At 33.0% G+C, this 27369-nt stretch overlaps 2 protein-coding genes across 3 annotated transcripts; one reads left to right on the top strand and one right to left on the bottom strand.

Annotated features, from left to right (window-relative positions):
- Positions 1-575: 575 nt before the first annotated feature.
- On the top strand, positions 576-3576 carry PIG-Z (phosphatidylinositol glycan anchor biosynthesis class Z). Its single transcript, XM_088229193.1, has 3 exons — positions 576-1045; positions 1141-2080; positions 2216-3576. Exons 1-3 carry the CDS (start codon positions 880-882, stop codon positions 3099-3101), a joined length of 1992 nt encoding a protein of 663 aa, XP_088085319.1. The 5' UTR covers positions 576-879; the 3' UTR covers positions 3102-3576.
- Positions 3577-7253: 3677 nt separating this feature from the next.
- Positions 7254-27358, bottom strand: HDAC6 (histone deacetylase 6). Of its 2 annotated transcripts, none has more exons than XM_088229190.1 (18): positions 27161-27358; positions 26854-26988; positions 25324-25413; positions 23603-23733; positions 22272-22455; positions 21276-21547; positions 20063-20255; positions 19302-19361; positions 16269-16462; positions 14721-14977; positions 12152-12230; positions 11527-11797; positions 10560-10717; positions 9763-9958; positions 9533-9662; positions 8695-9452; positions 8446-8607; positions 7254-7590 (listed from the first exon to the last, which is right to left on the bottom strand). In XM_088229190.1, the coding sequence occupies exons 1-18, from the start codon at positions 27161-27163 to the stop codon at positions 7363-7365; spliced, it is 3501 nt and encodes a 1166-aa protein (XP_088085316.1). In that variant the 5' UTR covers positions 27164-27358; the 3' UTR covers positions 7254-7362. The 2 variants fall into 2 exon arrangements, with proteins under 2 accessions (XP_088085316.1, XP_088085317.1); XM_088229191.1 differs by lacking the exon at positions 19302-19361 and adding an exon at positions 19191-19250.
- Positions 27359-27369: the final 11 nt, after the last annotated feature.

The following is a 27369-nucleotide window of genomic DNA, read 5'->3' as shown; positions in this document are numbered from 1 at the left end:
AAAACTGACGATGTTGTAAAACATTTTTAAGATTAATATTTAAATGCGTACACTTACAGTGTTCACTTCATATACTATTCAAAATTCAAAACACTTTCATTATTTGAACATCCACATTTCTTTTATAAAATCAAACGTTTCCCTGCTCTACCACAACTTGATTCCTTTTTTCTAAAGGTGACTTATTTACAACTCGTTGAAAATGGTAACAAAAAAGAAATACTTCAGTTTATCACAAGAATGAAAATAATATCTTTTTTAAAATAAAAATAAAATAAAATGCTGAAAAAGCATTTTGAATATTATTATAAAATACGTTTTTTGTGCTTATTATAATTATTTGCATGCATGTAACTTGTTTTCGGCCGATATTATAAAGTTTTGGTAAAAGACCCTAGTTAAGGGGAAAAAACATGAATATTTATGGCTTTGCACTGAACCCTGACTCACCACGGCTGGTATTCCAAATGCTTTTACAGCGCGTATTTAGTATGTAAAAACGTGCTATAATTGCATTCGGAATACCAGTCGTGGGTATGCTGTGCATAGAAGATGAATGAACTTAGAAGTTTTTTGTTCAATGACAGTGACAGTTACACTGAAGTGACAGGCAGTTGCACCAATATAAAGTAAAATAAAAAAAAAAATAAAGTGATTTACAACTTACGCGAAAATGAGTCGAGTCCTGAAAATTTATATTATAAATTATAACTGACAGAAAGGAAAATACAACTTTTTTGATAAAATTATGCGTTTTACCGAAATAATTACATAATAATTACCTTATATTGTGATCAAAATTTATTGAGTACAAACAGTGAATAGGTCTAATGTAGAACCAACAATTTTGATTATGAAATAGTATCGGATAATATCGACATGTTTCTGAAAAGAAATGTTCGTTCAGCTATTAAGGAAAATCCTTCGCCAGTTCTTCCATATTCCTATTGGATATTAGTTGCAATAAGATTCATCTTGGCATGCTTTCCACAAAATGGATATATTCACCCAGATGAGTTTTTTCAAACTATGGAACCGATTACAGGTATGCTAAGAGCTTATTATTTTCTCTTTACATATTTTATTTCTTTTAGTCCTATTATTAAAATAAAACAAATTAAAAAACTTTTACTATTGCAGGTGATATCCTCAGTGTGGAAGTTCGCCACTGTTGGGAATTCAACACAACATTCCCTTTGAGAAATGTGGCTCTTTCTCACCTTACAATAGGGTTCCCGCTGATGATTTTAAATTTCATTAACGTGATTTTTAGGGACTTTTTAATAGCAAGTTTGAGAACACCTTACTTCATTTTAATATTTCCCCGGTTATTCTACTGCCTTCTTTCCCTCATAAATGATTACAGCCTTTACAAAGTCTGTAAATTGTATGGACAAAACTACAAAAACAGACTCTTGACACTGGCGAGCTCTCACGTAATACTCGTGTACGCAACTCGCACCTTCTCCAATAGTCTGGAGATGATTTTAACATCCTTATTAATATGGATCGTGGCAGATTGTATGCTCAAATCCGACTGCATTATTTATCACAACGAATACCTCAGCAATAAGTATGAGAAGTCCAAGGATATAGTAGAGAGAGTGACTATTTATAAATTAAGAAATTCATTACCCGCACATTCATTAAGCAAGTGCATTCAGATGGCTACTATTGTAGCTGTAGGTATATTCAATAGACCTACATTTGTAGGGTTCGCTATTCCGCCCGTATTCTTCTGGCTCATTAGGGGCCTGGGAACAAAGTTTATCGGATTTAAAGACTTTCACGTTCGGATATTATGTTTTATTTTGAGCATGCTACCGGCCATTTGCTTTTTGATTCTTGTAGATAGTTTTTACTACGGTTACCTCACATCTGGCGAAATACTGTACCTCGATGTATCCATGGAGAACTTTGTAGTGACTCCGTTCAACTTCCTGAAGTATAACTTGCTGAGCGATAACTTGGCCGAGCACGGACTGCACCCGCGCTGGTTACACGTCCTGGTTAATATTCCCCTGCTCTTCAATGTTCTCGGAATGGCTGCTATAGTGTCCATCACGAGAATGTTGTACAGGTAAGATACAGCGTAAAAATTGTTTCAATTTTATGTTTTGTACTTGCTTACCCAATTAACTTGTAAAATGCAAATAAATACAGTAAACTTCATTTTGAAATGCCCGCTTTACATGTCATTATTATATTCTTTCAGATTGAGTAAGGGATCCTACGGTTCGATGCCTAAAGTGCAGAGTATAACTGGACTGATGACATTCTCCTTGATAGCTCCGGTGACGATACTCTCCTTGTTTCCTCACCAGGAACCTCGATTTTTAATTCCAGTCGTACTTCCGATCGTCTTTCTCTTTACGAATGTGCTGCAAAAAATCGATAATGACAGCATTCCCACCAAAAAATTGAAAACATACGCTTTAATCATTTGGAGCTGCTGCAATATTTTCCTAACTTTATTTTTCGGATTCATCCATCAAGGGGGTATATATTCCGTAGCCAATCATTTCCATTCCGAATTAAAAACAAAGCCTCGTGCCACAACCATTCATCTAGTCACAAGTCACGTATATGACATTCCACAGTCATTATTTTTGACCGAAAGTACAAATAAAATTAGAATAAACAGATATACCAATCAAAAATACTACTTATCTAAACAAATGTTCCTATATGAACTTGGTTCTAAATCTCTAGATGATGTTCTCATGAAAGTCAAAGTAATTTGGAAAGATAACGAGTTCAAATCGAAACATTCATTTCGACTGTATCTTCTTGTTCCTTCTTCTCTCAAATCAGAACTAGGCCAAGCTTGGTTTAAAACTAACGCTTCCACTTTAGAGTTAAAAGAGGAAACTCAGTTCTATCCGCACTTGAGCACCGAAGCGTTTCCCTATTTACCTAAACCTAATGATCAAACTTGCTATTACGAGGGTCATTCTCTGTCTGATGTGTCCTGGAAATTAGAACTTAATCTAAAAGAAAGATTCATGTGTTTTATTAATCAATTTTCTCTTGTTTTATATAAAGTAGATATATCATCTTATTTGACAATTGATAAATTCAATTCTGAAAGAAAAATTTGATGTTTATTTTTAGGTTAAGGCTATTTTTATTAATATCCAGAGTAAAACATGTTCTGATTAGAATAGCTACAATTGCTATTTGAATTTGTGAAATATGTAAATAGCTTATGATCTCATTAAATTGTGTTGAATATAAATCCATGCACCTCCATAACACAACAATTTTTAAATGCTAAAATGTTAACGGTTTATGATTAATCCTAAAGTTGTAATGTGATATTTTAACGAGTGCTTAGTGCTTAACTCTAAAATTGTTGCCTTCTTAATTTTACTATAAAATATTTACTATATTAATGTACTTTGATCGAATTGAGATACAGTGGATATTATAAAAAATATATTCCGTAAAATGTACAGCAAGTTATGAAAACTATATTGTATGATTATGTCACCATTGACATATCAATGCACATAGACATGCCCTGAGCCCTCAAAAATGATGACACTTAACTCATGCCCAAAAACTCAGTTATGCCCAACCTGTATTTAGTCATTCTTTGACCGCCAGCTAGGCGTGATATTTAGAATCGAAACCAAAATGCCTGCTTGTGTCATGAACCATGTAAAAAAACCTTTCGGATAAACATTGTAAAAAGGATTGCGAAACCTTTCATTGATAAATATTTGTTCATGGGTGATTGAGAAAGCTTAAAACAATTAATATTAACATAAAAATATATTATTTTTTGAAACTTTAAACTACCCCTAGCGGCGCAATCGCAAAGCTCTTCTCACAGGGGTGTACTGATACGAATACGTTTTTTAAATATAATAAATGTAAATTAATATTATTTTTGCATTCTCCAAAATCCAGTGGAATGAAATAAATGGATCAAATTTATAATGAATTTAGAGAAAGAATCTGGGATCCACCAAAAACTAATGTTGATATTTAACGTTAAAATACAAACTTTTTTATATACCAAAACTGAGTATCCTCCCATTTTTGGTAGCATATGCATGATCGTTGAATGCAGCCCTGGTATAAATAAACAAACTCGGTAACGATGAGTATTTTCTCGGGTCACTACTTTTAAAAATATTTTACTCTATAGGGTGTGTCTATGTATTAATATGTCACTGATATGTATTGATTGGGTTTATTCCTTTAAAGCTATTTATGATCTATGCAGTCCTGTTAAATAAAGTAACAATTTAATAATGGCAGCTCAACTGTAGATTCATCTACTTTTATTAGATTATAATCACATCAAAAGATAATAATATACATACAGTCGAACTTGGTTATTACGAGGAAGATGGGACCGATTGAATTTGCTCATTATAAGCATTACTCGTTATACCAGTGAAAGGTTTTTTTTATACAATCGCTATTGCACATTGTCACTAAGTAAACAAGTAAATACATATGTGTACATATAATTCGTACAGAAAATCAAATAAAAAATGTTAGGGAAAATTATAATAAATGCATATAAACATACCTATCACATGAAAACATTATTACATTTAATATCGTCGTTCCCTAATTGTTTTACAAACTTTTCCGCTTGCGCCTTCAATATTAGTCCATCGATGGAAAATCCGGTGTTTCTTTGGGTACAAAACCGTTGTAGCAATGCTTCATCGACATCAGTACGATCGCATTTTCTAAATTTTTTGTGTCCATGATATTCTTTTCAAATGCAGACAAATAAACATCCTTATTTTTCCACAATGTTGACACTGTAGATGAAGATAGAGGAAACTTTGTACACACTTCCACATTTTTCGCGCCACGTTCGATTTCACGAATAATTGCCACTTTTTCACAAATTGAGAGACACTCGGTAGACATGTTTATAATTCAGGGGTTAGGTTTTGACTGATCTGGTCTAGAACTCATTTGACATCACCCACTTGTAATGTTTATTGCGTATTGAAATAATCATAAAACATTAAATAATCTAAAAAAAAATTCGTAAAAACCCCCGAAACAAGCATGTTATTCATAAACTACAAAAGCAGCTGTAAATTGTAACAATGTCCCGAACCGGCACTTACTAAGTTCACAAAGCTTGGATTTTTAAAAACCATGTGTGATCATTTTTTAATATTGTCGTCGAAAAATCCAATTAGGTACCTAGACACTTACATAGCTAACATAAACATAATCAGATCCCAACGCCCGGCGGTATTTATCCTTTACGTTAGCTGATCGTTTGGATTTTATCACTTAGGTGCTTATTTCGAGAAAGATGTTTTTAACAATTGAAGATTTTTTTGTGTAATTTTTGACAATATTTTTGTTTGGTATGTCCGAGAAGTAGCTCGTTTATAACAGTGAATAATTGTATGCAGAAAACCTTGAACTAAAATGTCAACTAATGTTTCCTCGTTACATCCGAGATCTCGCTATTTCCGTGATCGTTATAACCGAGTTCGACTGTATGTCATTTATTGTTTGTGTAATACTTACATCAATTTCTTAATTATATTCTGGAACAGAAGTTCCAATATCAAATTTTGCAACCATAAATACTTTTAGTCTTACAACCAGATATTATAACCAGACATTAATCATTTTTAACCAATGACAATAAATTATATTTAAGAACAATAATTTAAAAGTATTGCTGTTTCTTTACCCTGCGAATATTTTTCATGTTTTAAAAGTTTAGTCATAAATTTATTGTTTTAAGTTTTAAATGATTTTTCAATGTTTTTATTTTAACAAAAAGTCATAAATAATGAGTCATTATTTAACTCTCCCTTCCTGGCGTTGTGTAGTCAGTAGTACACATTGCATCCGATAACTTTTATATATCCGTAAATATAATAAATACTCGGTTAAGATTTTCAGTATTCCTTTGTTATACATTTACATATCAATTGAAATATTTTGTAATTAAATAATAAATACTTATTGGGTACAGAAAAAGCATTTTATCAGAAATTGGAGATAAATCACCAATACAATCGAAAGCTAACTGATGTGTCGTGTTGTCACGACGATGAAGTAAAAGAGTATGAATATACGATTGTCTCAAACACTCTTTAGTCTCACCCTCGACGCTATAGATATATTCCCAAGCGAGAGACAATTTTACGCATGATGTGGGCTAGCCTCTACCACGACCACAAATGGTTTTTTCATGCCTATCACTTTTGACTTCAAATAAAGTTGATTGAAGCAATTGCCTATGAATGTTCCATTTTTCAGATTTTAAATCCCTAATTTTTGTATGCGTGCACTGAAACGTGCGGATTTTTTTTGGCACAGAAAGAAGGGTTAAAATATATTTTTTTTTCTTAATTAGATACCTTTAACTTTAATTTGCCTGGTAAAAGAGATTAAAATAATAATAGTTTTTTGTAACAATTTTTTTTATATCTTAATTTTAATTTCGAATAAATCATTTTAAACAATGAACTGAATTAAAGTATATATGTACATACATATATGACTATATGCAGATAATTTGCATTTAAATTATAAAAATATATAGAACTTGTGTTTCTTCATAAATCAGATAACACTCATTTTATTTGATATTAGGTATTGGAGCTTGAATGAATTTTTACTGTTGATTTCCACATTTTTTATGACTTGATTGAGCTTTATCATTTAGTAAATAGGTTAATTAAATGTTAACAACACAGATTTTGACACCAAAATTCCAAATTAATATAAATATTAAACAGCAAATATTATAATATGATAAATCCCATTAGCAAATTTAAGGACACAGAAATAATAAAATAAACTTGATTTTTTTTTAAATCAAAAGAACAGTGAAAATTTATTGAAGTAAACGTTAATTGAAGTGTTCAATGTTAAAAATGTATAATTTATAATATTGTCATACTGTATTTTGCACAATGCTGTTGCTGTGAATCAAATATGTATGTATTTTCGCTAATTGGAAATAAAGCGTAATTCACTTGTCATTATTTTTCAATTATTTATATCACTGTTTTTAAACCACTTACAAATATGAATTAAAATAAGAAGGTGAAGAATGTTATTAATAAAGTTAAAAATTAAAACCTTAACCCAAACTGGATAAAATTTTATTTTGTACATTTAAATATGAAGCTTTTCTTATCAATTTTACCATTACCTTGCTATATTTTTTTGAGCAACAAATTTTATTTTTTTTTATAAGTTTTTAATGAATTAATTTAATAAACAGTAAATGAAACACACTATCAGTGGTTAGTCATTTTAATTAAATAATAATATACAAAAAACATATATATTTAAATAAAATAAAAGTAATGTAAATAAATAATTATAAAATTAGTTTATAAAGTAATATCAAACAAGGGATAATTCAGGGGGCTGATTTCCAAAGGACCAGGGAAGTTCCTCTCCAAACTTGACTTTATACGCTCGACTGCGATGCGGAAAGAGATTAGGGTGGTCCACGTACGCTTCACACTGCGAACACCAAACTGACAAGTCAGCCAGGGAGAGTGTCAGGGCATGTTTGGTTACTTCACAATGTTCCACCATGTGGCCCTCTATGTAACGACCACAAGCTCTCTGCAAACAAACATTCAAACTTAAATTATTCAGAGCTTAAAATACATCTAAAAGTTAATATAGAGAAATGCCGTTCCTGATAGAGGAAATATCTTACTACACTTTACCATATACCGAGTAATTTTTATTTTATCAAATGATATGTAAGGTTTTTTATTCGGGACATGTAAAAAATCAAATTAATTTGTGTAAAATTGAGTATACCTTATGTTCAAATATGACCCGGAATTTGAAATTTAAAAAAACCGCACTAAAGATATATATATATTTTTTAAAGTTGGTAAGATTGTCATAGACATACGTGTCAATTTTTAGCGCAAACTATCATGTATGTAGTTTGTTTATGACAGCTGTGTAAACCAAGTCGATCTTTGGTCTATTCTGCAAATTTTACTATGTCAAAATTATAAAAATTGTCCCCCAAGCACCGTATTCACCTGATTTGACTCCGTGAGACTTTTTCCTGTACCCTAAACTCAAATTACAGCTTCACAGAAAGCATACTCGATTGAGGTGATAAAAGAAAATTCGCAGAGGGAGCTAAAAGCCATTCCGAAATCAGCCTACGAGTTCTCGTAGGCTGATCTCGTAGCAGTTCTGCTACGAAGATTGAAAAAAACGTTGTATAGCCTCTAATGGCAATTACTTTGGAGACGATAAAATAAATATTGATGAATAATTGAGCTAAAGTTAGATTTTTTACAAATTCCGGGTCGTATTAATTTGAAAATAAGGTATGTTAGTGCTGTATAAATCAGTATACCCACGCACAAGCTATGCCTATAAAGGTTTTTTTTTTATGCTTTGTATATTTACTGTCAATATATGTATAAGAAAAATAAATAAAAGACTTACAGTGAAACAGTGCAAGCAGACCCAATTTTCAGTAATGTGATTACAATTGTTACATTTTTCTCCTTGAGCAAAGTTTTCCTCCACGGGTTCGGGAAGTGGAAGGTCCACATGAGGACACCAACGCAGTGGTACCACGGCATACATTTCTTCATTGACTATTGCCTAAAATAAAATATCGACTAAATAGAATTAAAAAAAAATATGAAAAATAAAGTAGTTGTGATACATAAAGTTTTCTTTTGTACTTACATCAATGTTTTCGGCCAAATAGTCAACAAGAGTTTGAGTTTTGGCGCCGCCAGTATTGCTAGACCCAGAAGGTCCCGCATCAGAGTTACTTTCAGTCAATGTATTACTAGTTTGCTTCTGAGACGGCTCGCCTTTATTATCAGACACACTTTTTACATTAATTTTATTTATCTCTACTTCGTTACGAATGTAACATTGTCGGGAATGTTCTGAAGTTTCGTCATTTTCAGGAAGAAATCGATTAATACTTTTATTTGCTGTCTTAGATTCTAAAGAAAGGTTATCGATGTCCCGAATCACTTTATCTATCGTCCTATCGGAGATAGGACTGTCTGAAATGGTTTGACTATCGTAAGATGAATTCTGATCTGTACTGTTGAGACTTGAATCATTATCATCTCTATCTGTTTTGATGGGTATAATTTGTGGTTCCCTGACTATCAAACCGCGGCTTTCTTCCGGAGTTGGTAATATGTTTTCTTTTGGTAAGGCCGCTTGAAAGCAAATATGTTTCCAATACTGTTTTTGGGAAGTAATAACGTCGTTGATGGATTCTACGGCGCTAGAGTGCGGCGGTTTCCTCGGCTCGTAATGGTGAACCAGAGGATCTCTCAGCAGAGCTTTAGTGCACATGGCCATGGCATAAGATATAGCGGTCACATTATAACCTCCTTCCAGGCACAGGATAATTCTTCCCCCAGCTAATCCGGACAGCCAATGTGTGAAGCGCCCAAAACATTCTGGACTCACTTTGCAACCTGCGGAATGTAAGTTTCTCTCATAAAACATAATCAAATCCCAAAATTACCGCAAATTAAAATAATAGCTAATTACTAACCTCCAAGAGGATCACCGATACAAGCATCAAATCCAGCTGACACCAGTACAAGTTCAGGGTTGAATTCATACGCAATGGGTAGAATGACTTGAGTGAATGCAGCCAGGTACTCTACATCACCCATTCCTCGCTTTGAAAGTTTAAAAATAATTAAAAATAAAACTAAAAGCACAAAATTCAGGTGGAACAGAATTCATTGCAGGTATGTTTTGTACAAACTGAATCAATACCTTATTCCAGGGTATGTTGACATTAAATCCAGCAGCAGGCCCAGTACCGACTCTTGAATGGTCTCCATCTTTAGAATGTGGGAAGAAGGTGCCGTGATCGTACCGGTGGAGAGAAATGTACAGGACTCGAGGATCATCCAAGAATATGCTCTGAGTACCATTTCCGTGGTGTACATCCCAATCCACAATCAAGATCCTATGGCATTCAAATTACAAGTAAACATTTATAACTCATTCGAGTATAATAATAATGTAGCAAGGGTATTACGGGAGTAAAAAATATTCTCACATCTCACAACATCTTCGAGATTTGCACTGGTTAAAAACCCCGGAGAATAAAATACAAGCTTTGCTAGACAGTATTCAAATCCCTTCATGAAATGGTTCTAAAATACCTATCGGACCTTTGTATTAGGGAAAATACATGTCAAAGAAAATCTACTCTTAGGTCAGCATTTGATTCAGGCAGAGGAAAACTTGTCAAAATCCGGCGATCCCCAAACACTAGATTTGGAGATCATGCTTTTGTCTTTGCCGGCCCCTCTGCCTGGAACCAATTGCCTTCAAACTTACGAATCATCGAAAGTCTCAGTCAGTTCAGATCCCAACTAAAATCTCATTTCTTTAGTTTATCATACCCTCACTTTTTTAAATCAGGAAATATAATATGTCCCATTAGCTTAGTTAAAATGTAAGTTTAATTATACAATTGTAAAGCACCCTTGAGGTGATTTTTCACAAAAATTTCACTATATAAATCAGCCAAATATCATTATTATTATTACGATGATAGTTACCTCTTGAGGGAATGGCAGGAGAGGGCGTACTTGGCAGCTACAGCCACATTGTTGAATATGCAGAAGCCGCAGTGGACATCTTCCGATGCGTGGTGCCCAGGGGGACGGACAGCGCACACTCCCCCTCGAGACTCTCCTCCCAGTACACTGTCGACTACCTGCACAATATATACAAAAATTAAACTTTAATAATATGTCACATTAAACTTTTCAAATAAATTTATTGTTTAGTTCACTAGCAAAACAAGTCTGAAAAAACAATATTTAAATTAATAAGCAGTTTCATGAAAATTTTGCTGTTTCTGATTCACTACTCCGATAATTGCCACCAAAAATAAATTAACGCTGAAAAACTTACTTCTACAGAATGAAATAGAATGGAATCCTGCTAATAAAGTAAACATGTTGTCAACACTAAACATTAAAAAAATATTTTCAAATATTAAAAAATCAAGCGGACAATATTGAATTTACCAATAAACTAGACAATCAATAAAGTGATTGTGCGGAACTGGAAAAAGCACTAACTAGTTTTATGAAGGGGCAGGCAATGTAACATAGTTTTAGTAATACACTTATGTGTTTGAAATAGAGCCAAAATCCTGGATGAGTGGTTTCTACTCCACGACTACTCTCAGGTAAAAATCCTAGTGAAGGGAATCAATAGGCAATAAGTCGGTCTGAGGTGTACTGGTTAATAGATTCAAATTCTAGCAGGATGGACTTGGAATATTAATTTTATAGGTGATTTTTCAATGTAATGTTTCATGATCCCTTGACTGGATCTGTAGCGTGAGACAGATTATCTTACCGTCACATATTAAATGATCCCAAATGTCCCGCAGCCATGGAGGCACTGACATAGGTGTCGGGGTGGAGGTACAGCGAGTCTTACCTGTGCTGATGTTGAAGTTATCCAGTTACAGCTTCAACTAGGGAACAGACGTCGAATAATGGCAGTAAATACCTGCAGTACAGATCCCGCGGCCGTGGAGGCGCTGACATAGGTGTCGGGGTGCAGGTACAGCGAGTCGTATCTCTGCTGCTGCGCGAGCAGGGCGCGCGGCGGTGAGGCGGCCGTAGCGCGTGCGGCCGCCACAAGCGGCGCGCCGTGTGCCAGGCGCAGCTCCGCCTCGCTGGCCGCGCGCGCCTCCACGCGCCGCATGCGCGCTACAAGCCGCCACTCTGTCAGGCGCCCGTGCACCCGGCTCAGGCGCTCCGGCCGCTCCACGTGCCCGCTGGATAAACAAATCAATAAATCCTTTGCGGACAAAACTAAGTTTAAGATAAAAACAAACACTGAAACCTCTTTTGAAAACACGGGGGATACGTTCCACGCAGTACCGTGTAAAAATAGTATAATATTATATTACATTACGCATTGTTAAATTAATGTTCAAATTTGTTTTTAAATTCAATTTATGTACTGTTTTTAGGGTTACAATATGACATGTTTGCCACATTTGACAGCTCATGGCCTTTGGGGAGATAATGAATCTACACTGGCAATGGTGGCCCCCGCCCACCCCTGCACCTACAGACATCCCTTCATCTCATACGTACAGTAATTTTGGTATTAAATTAAAACTTACGGTTCGCATATATTCTTGTGTTTCAACATTGCCTCATCATAAACGTAACATGGTTTCTCGGGAGATGTCAAATTGGTTACTGAAATAGAAGACATAATTTTAATCATTTTGATACTGGTACATAAAAAGGGCAACTTCTAATGAGACAAAATCAATAACACAATAGATTTTGGGAGCAACGTTACTCCTCTGACCAAACGATGTTGTCATTTTAGGTGGCAGATATAGCTGTCTCTTTTTTGATCGCGTTTCATGGATTGTATTATATTTACTCCCACCATTTTCATGTGTGTGAACGAGAAGTACCATAGTGGATATAGCTGTCTCTTTTTTGATCGCGTTTCATGGATTGTATTATATTTACTCCCATCATTTTTATGTGTGTGAACGAGAAGTACCATAGCGTACAGTTACCTGACATCTAGAACACCTCTGTTGTGGGTGTTTTGTGTTGTGGGTGACCCCGAATAGAGCCTTGAGTAAATACTGTTGTGCTGTTTCCAAGGTATGTCTAGCACTTTTGCTGGCTCCACCCCGTGCATCGATAATCTATGATGGTTTGACGACACATTGAGTAATATACTTCATATATAGTTTTTTCAAGAAAAATTTATCTTAACATATTATATATATTTTCAAATTTTTTAACCTTTACTGAAACATTATTTTTGTGACTTGTCCAGTTACAAGGTACAAACGATTTTGATTTCTAGATATCTTATATTTAATACATTGTTTATAAATTTACATGTGCATTGGTCGTTAAAGTCGTTAAATTGCATTTATGTATCAATTATCCATCACCATTTATCTTTTTGTAATGGTCGGCGCGTTAGCCTGGATGCAAGAGGTCTCGGGTTTGATTCCCGACATGGTTGATGTGAAATATTTATTTAAATGGGTGTTTTAACACTAAAATATTTCATAGTCCCTGGACTGGTACTTGAAGCGTAAGACTGATCATCTTACCTTAATATAACAAAAGAAAATGATCAAAATACGTTGTGATTGGAGTACCAATGCAGTGCCCTATGCACCATTAGGTGCGGAAAGGGAACGATGATGATGAATCTATCACACTTAGGTTGTCCTTTTTCTGTAAAATTAAGAATTTCGTTTTTTCTTCATTTAATGTCATAAGATTTTAGTCTAAATAACCCTTGACCATGGAAAGAGCTTGTTTTTTTGGTAAGTTTCTTCCTAAGTGTTTCCATCAATGAGAACAACAGTGTCAATGAAGAAGCTTATTATTTTCACATTTTCATCTTGAAAATTATAATACTTCATTCCTGAATACTTGAACTTAATGACATCAAGTGATAATAATACATAAATATACGTACGCCATGCGTAATTTTATGTCGGTGCTGTCGGATACTGGCAATTGAGATCAAAATTACCCATGTTTTTCCTTATAGAATTTTTGTCAAACTTATCAATGGTACAAGTAATTTTATATATATAGATGGCTTAATTCCATAGAACAAAAAGTATTTTTTTAGTTATATATAGTTATTTATGCATAACAAAACGAAAGCCGTTTTCAGAAGAGTAGAAGTTTGGATTTTCTCTTAGGGAAGAGACAATTACAGGAGACTGCTTTGAGACATTGCATATATTTATATATTCCTTTCAGACCCGGCTAACACCATCGTGCAGGTCGACAAAAAAATTTATCTCGAAAACATTTCAAAATTTTCACCAGTTGATATTTACCGTGAAGGTCTACAGCAATACTCTAAAGGCATTAGATTCAAAAATATATCGCTAGGGGCGTCAGTGTCAGCTGTCAAAATGTCACACCGCATTGGAGGTCGAACTCTGTCACGTAAGTATTATATAAACATTCATTATTTAAGTAACTTGCGATGTAATTAGTGTAGTTTACATATGCGTTTAAGTGGTTTTATTTGTTTTTAAAAAAAAATATTGGCAATTGTGGCAGTTATTTACGATAGTATTTACACCAGCACGAGCGTGCGGCACCTCTGACATTACAACATTTATAGAGTAATGACATATTTCAATGTTTTCTACGTGTATTTGTAGTTTTTTTATGAATTCCGTATAACTAATTATTTAAATGCTTAACATAAATTCATATATAAACTATTCATAATAATAATTATTATTTTCATTAGATGCTGTCAAGGAAGTAGCACCAGATGAGGAAGGATTCGACGATTTTGTTCTGAATGCGATTGGAGATGGAAACATTTCAGAAATAAACTGTTCAAGTGAAGAAAATGAAGACGATGAACTTGTGGAAAATATCTTTAATCTATTAGCAGATAGGACGAAATAGCGAAATAGCTGTCTCTTTTTTGATAGGTATTTCACAACTCTTTCTCTCTTAAAAAGATTAACTACTGTTGGCATTCACGAAATTGGCACAATGGTAATCCTAAAACTAGTAATAATTGGGTACATATTTCACATAAATATACGCATACATATTTCTAAAAATAAATTTAGACGAGGCAAAACTTTGGTCAGCCATTTCTCAAAACTAGTAATTTCTAAATCTAGTTCTATGGAACCGAGTTGTATTAATTTTCTCATAACTTACTAATTTTCAAATGGTTCAGTCTCTGATGGACTTTGTCTACAAAGTCTTTAGATTGCACGGGGTAACAGTCCCGAGTGGCATACTTGTCCGGTACTTCCTCACTTCCCAACCACTCCACTCGCACTTGGTGATGTCTCTCATTCTTGATGTTAGATATCCCCAAAACAGATGTGTCCGTGTTGTAGGTGGACTGGTAATTATAGCAGTTCCAATATTGCTTGTGAGAATAAATGCAGTTCAGAATGGTCTCTTGTATGCTGTGGAAATAAAACAAAAAATCATTGTCATTGCATAAATTGAAAGAGATGTTTTTGATTTCTTTAGCTAAATTGCTATCAAAATATGTTACCTTTTAGTATTTTGTAATAAAAAAAAATTATTGTGTATTTTTTATATGTGTATGCGTATGTCGTATTGTCGACCCCGTGATGTAATGGTCAGCGCGTTTGCCTACCATGCGAAAGGTCTCGAGTTCGATTCCCGGCATGGTTGATATGAAATATTTATTTAAAGTGTGTTTTCACACTAGAATATTTCATAGTCCCTGGACTAGTACTTGAAGCGTAAGACTGATCATCTTACCTTTATGTAACAAAAATTATCAAGATACGCTGCGATTGGTATACCAATGCAGTCACATTAAGCTGATTAAACCAGTATACCCACGCACAGGGCCTGTAGGATTTTCTTTTCTTATCATTTTGTTATATTCTATCATTCACATGTACTGTAAACATATGTAATTATAGAGAAAAAAAAAACAATAAATATAAAAATGAAAATAAATAAATTGCTGTATTGGTACTCCAATTGCAACGCATCTGGATCAATTTTAGAATAAAAAATTATCAGTTTTAAGCTTCAGGTGCCAATCCAGGGACAATTAAATATTGCAGTGTAGAACTACCTTTAAAACCAATATTTCACACCCCCCCAGCCAGAAAACGAACCCAAAACCTCGAGAATGGTAGGCGAACGTACCAACCACAACACGACAAGGCAAACGTATGTTCACTCTATTTCCTTTCTCAGGACTTTTATATGAGAGTAGCGGTCGAGTCGAAAAAGCACTCCTCTGAATCTGTTGCGTGTTCACATAAGTTGTGTCTGTTTTTTTCCAAATGAAGAGAACGAGAGGACACAAAAAAAACAAATTAGCAAATAACGATTTTCCTTTATTATTTTACAACAAATTAGTCAATATTTCATACCATTTTCATCGTACACTCTATGTTAACACCTAATATTTCACGTACATAACTGTACTGTACGGAGACAATACAAAAAAAATTATAGCTAAAAAGATTACATTAATCATATATTTCAGAATTTTTCCCTGTCTCTCAACATCACACAAAAACAAATCACACTTTATTGCTGACAATATCTTGTAATAAATAAAAAATCCATGTAAGGCATAATAAAGTACTGAAGTGTAGGTATTGGTATTCGTGAAGAGATGCTAAAGACATAGTTCTGTCTATGTTGATAGAAAAAATACTGATTTCTAACAGTGATCCATCTGACATTTAATATTAGACAACTCACGAATCCGACGGGGGCACCAGGGGCGGCAGCGCAGGGGCCGTGTCCCCCAGTAGTGCCCGCAGGGTGAGGGCTGCCCCCTCTGACAGTGACGCGGGGCAGTAACCCCCTTCCAGCACCACAGCCAGCGAGCTGCACACTCCCAGCAAGAGCTGAGTGAGGTGAGCGTAGCAAGCTGGCGTTACCTCCATTTCTCCCTAAAGATAGAATTAATTTTTACATAAATACGAACGCATGAATGAAATAATAAAGTGCATGTTTTGCAAAATAAAATCACAACATTAATTCATTAAGCTATAAAATGATCAATCATAACTTTTTTAACTCAAAATTATTTATCATATATCATATAACAGATGATACAGTAAAACTCCAATTATCCGGATCAACGAGTGTCGGATTTGATTACTTTTGAAATAATGCAGCGAATCAGAATCACATTGAAAACTTACTTAAACATATCCCGCAAAGTTAATTGCAAAATTAAATTTTAAAATCTCCTTTATTTATTTCCTGATGACGATTTGGATATTTGGCCATCCAGATACCTGGGTTCGGATAAACGAGTTCTACTGTATTAATTTCGTGACAAAATAAACTTCTCATTTTATCAAATCGTTGCAAATAATTTTTTTACAAGTATTTTTTTTTAGTATAATACAAATTAATTACATTCCCAGGAGTTACTTTAACTCAATTCGGGACTTTAAAAAAAGCACATATTCAGAACAACAAAGAAACGAAGCAAGTTTGGCATCTTTATAACTAAATATATCACGGCAGTATAAAAACCAAAAAAAAATTCTAACACCAAAAAAATAAAAAGGCTTTCAAGAATGGAGGAAGTGTTAGGACTAAGGGAGATAAGGTCGTTAACATTACATGCTTCGCAGACGATGCAGCCATAGTGGCAGAATCTGAAGATGATTTACAACGCATGTTACACAAGTTTCATCTAGCATCTCACAAATTAAGCCTGAGCATTTATCTCAGTTATTTATATGTTTTTTTAATATCTCATAATGTACAATTAGCTATTTATAAATAGAGACATGAGTTATTCTAAGTACAAACATATAATTCCTGATTATTAGAACATATTGATTTGATAGTTCTATTTGAAATTAATTCAGGGAAAATTGAATGAGGAACTTCAGCCCTAAGGGATATTGGATACAAAAAATGTATTCTTATGCACGGTAAAACTTAGAGCGTTAAATGGTGCGGTAAGTTTCTTGAAAATGTACAAAAAAATATCTATATATATTTTAATAAAAATTAAGTACTTTGAACGGCGTCACTAGTTTATATGAATCAACCAACGATAATAAAGTTGCAGAAGATTTCCGGTTTATGGTCATTCAGCGGACCGATCGGCAGAATTGACCAAGAAGAAGCGGAAGAGTAGAATAGTTATGATTTTATTTTTGCTATTTTCTATAATACAATAATATATAATTTTAACTGTATAGTGTAAAAGCCTTCTGGGCGTTAATTAAATAAATAATAATAAGAGAACTTGAGACGTCACACGCGGAGTAATTTCAGAAATATAAAACTTTAAAAAATCATAACGATTATAATACGATAAATTTTTTTAAAAAAATTTTTGGCTTAGTTTAATAGTCAATTAGAATTTTTTTTTTTTCAAAAACCACAGAACTTCCTCATTCTATGGAAGATTTGCTTAAGGGTGTTATTGTCAAGTAAAGAAATAAATATATTTATCATCATCATCCCCCTTCCATAGTGCATACTTGTAAACCAAATGTAGCGCATTTCGATTATCTGTTACATGAAGGTAAGGTGATCAGTCTTATGTCGCAGGTGCCAGTCTAGGAGCAATGAAATATTGCAGTTCAAATATCGTCGGTATACGGATAAAACCAAAAATGACAAAATTTCAAGTTAAAATGCAAATCTATTTCACTTTTCGAGCTTTATGCTTTGCGGTTTTGTTTCAAATTTACCATGCATAAAAACCCACTATAAGTTCTTTTTTAAAAACGTATTCTGGTGAAAACCATTAATTTTATTGACTTTTTTTATTATAGAAATAAAAGACAAGCGATACTTTAATACGCAAATTTAGAAAAACCAATGACCGGTTTAACCGCTTTCGCGACTTCTTCGAGAACTGTATTCTTCATCCACTGGACACAGAGATATAAAATAGTATATGATAACTTTTTTACTAAAAAAATTATCTCATAAACAGATAAAATACATAGGGTTTGCTCAAAGGGGGTTCACCAACAAAAATATTATGTTTTATGATATGTAAAGTAAATAAATTTATATATCGACAATGTTTTGAGTGTGTCCAAATGTTTGTAGACAGGCTGGATTTCCTCCCTAGTGAATTATTTAGATCTATAGATAGATGATAATGAAATTGGAAATCTGCAGCAATAGAGAGGGAAAACATTTTTGAGAAGGAAATATGGAAGTCTAGGCATTTACATTTCTGTTGACTTTTGTAAAATAACTTACTTCAAAAGTCAACAGATGGAATAATTAAGGAAATGTGGATGTTTAAACATAGGCAGAATAGTGAATGTTACACAGTGTGCAAAGTGGCCACTGAAACCAGCCAATGACAGGTATTAAGCTCTGTAAATGCCTAGACTTCCGTATTCCCTTCTCAAAAATGTTTCCCCTCTCCGTTGGAACAATTTTAAATTTATACATGTTATTTAAACGAAATTAAATGCGTGATTGAACAAAATGCGTTAAGTAAAGATTAAGACAAAGCTTTAAGATTGCTATTTATAGTGTCATCCCAAAATGTACTGTTTTTTTTCACAATTAAATAAATAAGCGCCCAGTTATGTTAAAAATAATGAATATTTCAAGATATGCATGATTGGGAAAAAAATGTATATTGGCAACATTCACAAAGCTTTAAAATGGACATTTATAAACCTTCTCATCCCCGAGGGCGGAATCGTATCCAGCTGAGCAAATCACCAGTTCGGGAGAAAACTACAAAAATAACAAAATAACATGTTTTTATAATGTGTTCACTAAACTCACCTCGAGACAGCCGAGTGCTGCGTCATACCCGGCGGATACTATGATCACTTGTGGTTGGAACTGGGGGAAAATTACAAATATTTCATTGCTTTCCACAGTGAATAATATAATAATTAATCAAGAATTTTATTCAAGAAAAAAACTGACATTTGGAACATATAAAGATGGATATAAACTAGTCTAATTTAAGATTGTAAAAAAACATTCATTACGTTTAAGTAAATTAATATTTGAAGGGGACAGGATAAAAAGGATAGATGTAAATTTTTATGTGTTTTAAACTAATAATGGCACCTGACGGCAGTTCACATGATCTACATTTTAATAAAATTTGACATAAAAGCTCTACTTTCCAAGATAATTTTTTTTTTTAATGCATACCGGGGATAAGACCACCCGCTGACTGTGACTTTTTGTCACAATAAGCGGGGGCTCTATAGGGTGGTAGTTGGTTAAATACTAGAAATAAAGTGATAATTTAATTTAATAATTGATGAAAACCATTTTAGATAATATAAAACAGTATTGGCTATTTATATTAAGCAGGTACCTTGATATTTATTTTAATGTCCAAGAGGTTTGAAAACATAAAAATCTATATATCCCAAAACTTATTTTTTAACATTTATACTTTATGTCCTGTAACTTTCATTTGTAAATATGAAAATACCTATTAATAGAAAAAAAATTAGATGTTGGTAGAACTTATGTTATTAAGGCCTAAAAAGTATTACGTATTACTGTGAAGTTGGGTACTTTACCTCTAAAGCCATTGGCAGGAGAAGTTGGTGCCAGATAGCCAGGTAATCGGAGTCCTGCATCTTGGTCTTGTTGAGAGGAACGTTGAAGTTATACCCAGTGCCGGCACCACATCCCACATAGTGGAAGTCAGATTGTTTTAAGTTAGGCCAAAAAGATCCGTGCTCATAGCGATGGATTGAAAAATATACCACTCTGCGAAAAATAATATACATAATATGGATACTAGTAGTCATTCAAGGGTTAACATCACACTATCGAGTTTAAATATTGAAAATGTAAACTGATATTTTCAATAAACTAAGTATAAGTTTCACATTATTGAAGAAACTTAAAACATAGAGAAAACACACCAACTGTTACACCTAAAGGCGGGTCTGAAGTAAATAATTTGGCAGATAATTTGTAAAAATATATATATTGCGAAGGCTGCTTTTCTGGAATTTTAAATAAAATCACCCTACTGTCCACCCTCAGAAAGACTGATAAAATATGGATAGAAGCAATTTTACAAAAAATGTAATCTTCTACATTTTGTATGCAAAACCTGTTCTTTTAAAACCTACAAAAATGGTCTAACATACCATCAAATATAAACAGATTTGAGCATTTACATGAGCAAGTACATTGGATGTACCAATTAAAGATTAAAGCTGTTAGTGTATTATACATATTTGTAATGTTGTGTTGATTCAATAAAAAAACATCTAAAACAATGATGTTGCGTTACTAGTGTGAAGAAAATGGCATTTTAATCCGTGGGTAATCGTCTTCTGCACCTTCATTCTTTAACAGACTTTCATCATGATCATATGTGATGCTACGCAGAAATATGTCACTGTGTGTAATGAAAAAATGCTTTGATTGTACTGCAACTGTGAAAAACAATACATTTTTATTTGACAATACAATACAATTTATGGAATAAGTAGATAATTATATTTTTCAAATTACTGACAGCTGCCAGATAATGTTGTTTATATGGTAACGAGTTACATTAAAAAAATATAAAATAAAAATATATTTATATCTCTTTTTTAGATAAATGATTTCATGCGTATCATTATATGGTATTTATTTTTTTATTGTTATGCAATATTTGTTATATCTTAGAAGAAGCTTATATAGAAGTAAAGGCATCTATGTATTATACGTCAGTGGTTTAAGATGATTTCCTAAAAGAAAAACACTGCAGACAAAACGTGTATAAGATACCTTGGGTCGTCGTAAAACATTTGCTGTGTAGCTTGTCCATGGTGTACGTCCCAGTCGACAATCAGCACCCTGGACATTCCGCAACTGGTGACGGCGTGCTTGGCAGCGAGGGCGACGTTGTTGTAGAAGCAGTAGCCACACGGCTCCGCAGTCATGGCGTGATGGCCGGGGGGGCGCACGAGGGCCATGCCACAGTCTATCTCCTTGCGGGCCACGGAGGCAACCAAATCAATGGTGCTGCCGGCGGCGATGAGAGCCAGTTCATGGGTAGACTAAAAAAAAATGACTGAATTTAATCCCTAATTTTTGTGAATAGTTTTATAAAAATGAAACAAAAAAGTTGGGTTTCAACAATGCATTGAATCAAATTACATAATACTTTTATTTTTAGCAAGGGTTATTTTTAATGATTTGAACCCAAAATAATTTAGTTCCAAAACATAATTATAAGACAAAAATAAATATGTATACAGAAAAAGTGCAGCACCCATAAATTTGTTTAAAATGTCGTAGAAACCAAACCATTTTATAATATAGATTGATAAATAATTTAATAGAAATGAAGAATAATTTTGAGATGGAAATATGGAAGCCATTGGCTGGTACAAATGATCACAGTACACAGGGTTTAACATACACCTACAGCATTTTAACGCCTAGAGGTTAAATCCAAGTAATTGTTTACAAAGATTTGAACATACTTTAAATATTGTATTTTTGCTTTACACACTAAAATCTACTGCCAATATTAAAAAAAAAAAAACATTTATTAATTTCTTTCATTTGTTGATTTGGCTCATTAAACAACTGGTCAAAAAAAAGTATAAAAATTCAGAAGTATTATTAGGCGTTTCTGAAGAACGGAAGATTCTCTGTCAAAGCTTTAATCTCTTATTTTTGAATGACAACGTAATAGGAATTTTAGGTAAAGGAAATGAAGAAACTCAGCTTAATCAGTTATAAAAATTACATTGAAAAACACTTGTTAATTCTTACAGGGTGTATGTAGATAGCGTCAAAATTGGCAGAAATGGCTTCCAAAAAGTCAATATCTTTAGATTGGTGGGTACTGAGTAACATATCATAAACACTTTCCGAGTGCAACTGCAATACTTCTTCTTTACTGGCTGCACGAGGTGTAAGACTCCTACATCTTTTCAGCAGCCCTAATTCTTCGCATCTAAAATTTAATTACATTTGTGAATGTCAAACAGAATGATTCATTTTGATGATTCAAACCGTTTTCATTAAAATTTGTAGTCCAAATACAAGCATCCACTTACATACATCTTGTCATGCATGCCCTTCAATTATGACTTGTCATGTCCAGATATAAGGTATTCATTTACCTGATTACACTAAAGGTCAAACAGCACTACGGCGACACTGCACTTCAGTGGCATTGCATGACAAAATTTTGTATGGAGTGCCGCAAAGTTTAGCGCAGCTGTAGTACGGTTTGTGGAAATAATATTTTATGTTGCTGCAACTAGTCTCCAACCGAAACAAGATTTTCAGCCGAAACCAAAACCTAATTTCGGCAGACACCGAAACGTATTTAAATAAGTTAAGAGTCACTTTAAAACACCTAAAATTAGGCGTTTTTATTGTTAAACCTTACGAGTTAATTAAAATAACTGTTAATAAAATACACAATGAAATAAAAGGTATAAACTGAATGAGTAAATTTGTTTATTTTTAGCGCTTTTGGTTCATTGTTATGTCATACATGTAACTTATATGTAACAGTTCTTCAATGTATGCTATAGGAACTCAAACTTATCGACTATAGTTTTTATTTTTTGTTAGACAATGGCAATACAATAACTAATTATTTAAATGGTCAAAAATCCAATAACTCCAATTGTGCAATTTTTTGCATATATGATTAGTAATGTATATTTGGGATACTAATAACGTAATCCGACTGCAGGTTTCGTCTGAGCTTAAGTTTCGGCAAATTTCTGCCAGAAACAAAAACCGCAGTCGAAACTCATTTTACTGGTTAAAACCCAAACTTCGGTCGGTCACTAGCCGCAACGTGCCACTCTAGTTCGGTTTAACCTTAAGACTTATTTTGTTACCATTCCTTCTTGCCATACAAGTATAACATATTTTTATCTTTAACAAATTACAATAGGGATGGAGAACATTTTAGAGAAAGGAATATGGAAGTCTAGACATTTACAGGGCTTATGACCTGTCATTGGCTAGTTTACCTATTTTTTTATCTATTTGTTTCCACATGATGGAACCATTATAGCAACCCTTTCTTAAGTATTCACATTGAATTTCATTGTATTACCAGACATCAATTTAATAATTACCTTTTCATTATGCATGATAATCGTCCAGGATTTTCAGGATAGTTAGGATCCCACAAGCACTCGTGTTTTAACATCTTAGGTTCCAGTATGAGGCCAACATCTCCCCTTTCGACATTCTTAGAATCCATTGCCTGCAAAAACAAATTAATTGTGTCACTGAGTTATAGAATTGCTTAGGAAGTGAACTTAGCAACACGAGGATTTTGTATTGAATTTTTTAATATATCTTTTTAAAATGCTAGCGATGATATCAATAATTTATTGATTCATTAAAAAAGAATACTAGATTTAAGAGTTATATTTATTTATTCAAACACGTCATATTCTGCAAATATCTTTCACAAGAATTGAATATTTTATGTAGGACACACATAACTAACAAACTGATTTTATGGTAGGTAAGATTTCTTCCAGTAAACTGGATACATAAAATGATTTCTATAATAATGTGATGACCAGTTACTCTGAGGCAGACAAAAATAAAATTCATGTGCAACCTACATATAGCACATTCAAATTACCTTCAAATTGTAACAAAACTTAAGTGTACACAAAAAATACATGAAAATCACTTTTAGAATGAGAACAAATAAAAGTCTAAAAAAAAAATGTCTTCTGAGAAGTAAAATTTGAAACAAGAATAAGAATTATGTTTAACTGTATATCAACTTAAAGAGTTCATTGTAACATTGATCATTCTCTGCATACAGCTCTATTTATTCTAATATTTTGAAGAATCTAAGAGGCGAGTGCCTAATTAAGTAATCCAGCATTGGGTATAAGTAATACATATTATTGTGTAACATGCAAGTAAGCAGAAGTATAAACTATCTTTAATATTAGTAAAGTTCTTATTAAAATGTCAATAAAACTATTGGCAATGGTACACTGTGAAATTTATCCATATTGAATTATTTATTTATTTATACAAAGGTACACATTAAAAAAAAAAAAACTAACTCCATGAGGCCAAGAGCCCTGTATTAAGTTGTGATACAACATAATGGAAAGTGGAAGCATACATGTTATTCAAGAATGCAAAAATAACAATTATTACGTAAACATAAATTTTAATCAACATTTGGACAAGAAGATTAAAAATATATGCAATGTCTCGCAGCAGTCTCCTGCAACGGTCTCTTCCCTTGGACAAAATCCAAACTTGTACACTTTTTTTGAAAATGGCTTTCATTTTGGAGAACTCAATATGTTTATCTACGACATTAAACACTCTTGGGACCACAAAATAAAAATTTCTCTGAGCGAAAGTCGTACATGTTTTGGGTATTGAATAGTTCAAATTACAGAAAAACCTCACGCTGATAAATAATTTGATTTATGATGCATTGTTTATTTTGTTTTTATACATATTCGTCTCCACTGATGTAAAATACATAGACATGTAATTCCTTTACTAACTGCATCTCAGATTTAGCAAATATTGTGTTGCCCTCAACAATTGGAAAAAAAAAAAATACGTACGTTCTTAGACGTAGCTAGTATAGGAATAATGCATCAATTTATTATGCTTCAGTTTTTTAGTGTAATTAAATAATTTTTTCATCACGCATTACACGTCATTGAAACAGCAGTTTTTTAGGTAGTGTCACGTCTTATCACAGTGAAGATCCGTTAGAGAATAAAAGCGAGGAAGGCAATTACGTACTAATTAAAATGCCCTCTACTATGCTATTGAATTAATGACATTGTTTGTCTCTTACCGTTTGATAATGGTCTCTGAGATCGATTTCGAAAGGAGTTCTTTTCTTCAACTGGGCCTTTTTCTTGGCAGCGAGCAATGCAGATGAAGGCTGGAAAAACACAAAGAACGCTGCAATTTTTTTAATTTCTTTATTCTCAATATTTGTGTTTTATAAGTGTTATTGTTGAAACAAAAAAAATAATACAGCACAAATATTACCAAAAAATATATTGAAGAAGAAAGCTGCATACCTTAATGAGTGATTTCCCGACAAGACTTGAAATAATAAATAAAATAATGAGAGAAGATGATAATCGTGACAAACAAAGCACAAACAGAACACGGGAGTTCATCCGTTTTAGTATTTTCACATTTTATTTGCTGGAGTTTTTTTTTATAACAAAGTAAATAAAATATTAAAAAAAACTACTAAATACTTATTAATAGCGTGCCATATTGTGTAGACTAAAGAAAATTCATATTTTGAACTTGTATTACTAAACTATACACGACTGTGAATAAAATTTGAATTTATTTTCCCCAAAGTAGAGGAAGACTTGACTAGATTGGTCACTAATAAGAATTTTCACTTACAAACTTAAACTAATAATGAAGTCATTAAAACAAGTTCCGGGATAATCGCCTTTAAAGCTTTTTTATTCTTTCAACGCATTATTTCTCCTATAATTTTCATATATTTAAATTCTTTTAAAGCTTTATAAGAGTAATTTTTATTCTAGGCATAGCATAACATTTAAAATCAACATCTTGCAGCTATATTGAAAAATATTTGAAATATATCGAGGCTATACTGACAGAATGCATTAAGTCAACAGTCTTTATAAATTTCAAATATTTTTTAATATAGGTGCAAGCTTTTGATTAAAAACAGTGGCATATTCTAGAATCTTATTCTAGAATAAGGATTACTCTTTTAAAGCTTTAAAATCCATTAAAATAAAAGAAAATTTTGGGAGAAATAATGCATTGAAATAATAAAAAAGCTTTAAATGCCATTTTCCCGCAACTTGTTTTGATGACTTAATGCATTCTGTCAGTAAAGCCTCGATATATTATATGACTGGATGGATAGAAACAAAAGAAACTAGGAATATAAGCATAGAAGTGTGGTGTTCCATCTTCTAGCCTACGCTTGAGAAGAAACATTGCTGGTAGTAGAAGAGAAAATTATTGACCTTAAGCTGATGATACATTATTAATATCGTTCTATGGTTGTTGTTAATTCACTAATTTACTGTCTTTATCTGATAACAGTTAAGTAGTTGTGAAGGTCGGGGGATTAAAATTTATTGAACTTATGTACTTAAGAGATGTATAAACGCATAGCAAAATGAAAACATCCAAAGGCTTTTCTCTTAGTTGGGTAGCCAATTCTCTTAAAAAATAATAATTTCACTGGTTCTGTTTGTTATGTAGAGCATAAAACATTAAAATAATTAAGAAAAGAAATTCAGTCCAATATGAGACATGCTCCAAATAATAAAATGGAAAATATGAGTAACGATAACAGAAATGAAAACAACAATACCTTTGCCGTCCCTGACATGGCTCTAGTTTGTATTTTTGCTTTTCGTGCCCCATTTCTCGTAGTCACACCAGAACCACCGCCAGTGGAAACTTTTTTGCTTTCATTACTTATACGTCGCAAAGGCGGAGGAGAAGCCTAAAATATTATTTTATTAAACATTAGTTCAATCTGCCAAACGACGGTGCCGAAACACTTCAAATTCATATGTACATTTATATCTAAAACATGACAAGAAGAAAGTAAACAAATGTGATTTTTGCCAGACTCGAGTAATCGTATTTAAGAATAAACATTTGTCAAAACTTACCATGTACGCTGTCAAATAAATAATAGTATATAAAACAATAATACACGATTACACAACAATATTAAATAAATATGAGATAAGCCAAAAGCCAAAAGCCAAAGCAACGAAAGCAAAGGCAACGACCAATAAAGACGTCTCGCTTAACCTCAATTTTCACGTCACATAACTGCGAACTGCGCGCAAAATCATAGAAATAATGACAATAAAAA

Source organism: Micrasema longulum, unplaced genomic scaffold (assembly GCF_059751315.1).
Source record: "Micrasema longulum isolate JH-2025_06_02 unplaced genomic scaffold, ASM5975131v1 h1tg000640l, whole genome shotgun sequence".
Taxonomy (NCBI): Eukaryota; Metazoa; Arthropoda; class Insecta; order Trichoptera; family Brachycentridae; genus Micrasema; species Micrasema longulum.
This window is presented reverse-complemented; position numbering and strand designations above follow the sequence as displayed.

Bases quoted from the DNA above. Each gene is read 5' to 3' on its own strand.
- PIG-Z (XM_088229193.1), top strand. From the start codon at position 880: ATGTTTCTGAAAAGAAATGTTCGTTCAGCTATTAAGGAAAATCCTTCG. The intron at 1,046-1,140 runs GTATGCTAAGAG...TTACTATTGCAG, and splicing joins AACTATGGAACCGATTACAG to GTGATATCCTCAGTGTGGAA. The intron at 2,081-2,215 runs GTAAGATACAGC...ATATTCTTTCAG, and splicing joins ATCACGAGAATGTTGTACAG to ATTGAGTAAGGGATCCTACG.
- HDAC6 (XM_088229190.1), bottom strand. The intron at 25,414-26,853 runs GTATTGTTGTTT...GTGTTTTTCCAG, and splicing joins CCATGTCAGGGACGGCAAAG to CCTTCATCTGCATTGCTCGC. The intron at 21,548-22,271 runs GTAAGAATTAAC...ATTTTTTTTTAG, and splicing joins ACGCTATCTACATACACCCT to TCTACCCATGAACTGGCTCT.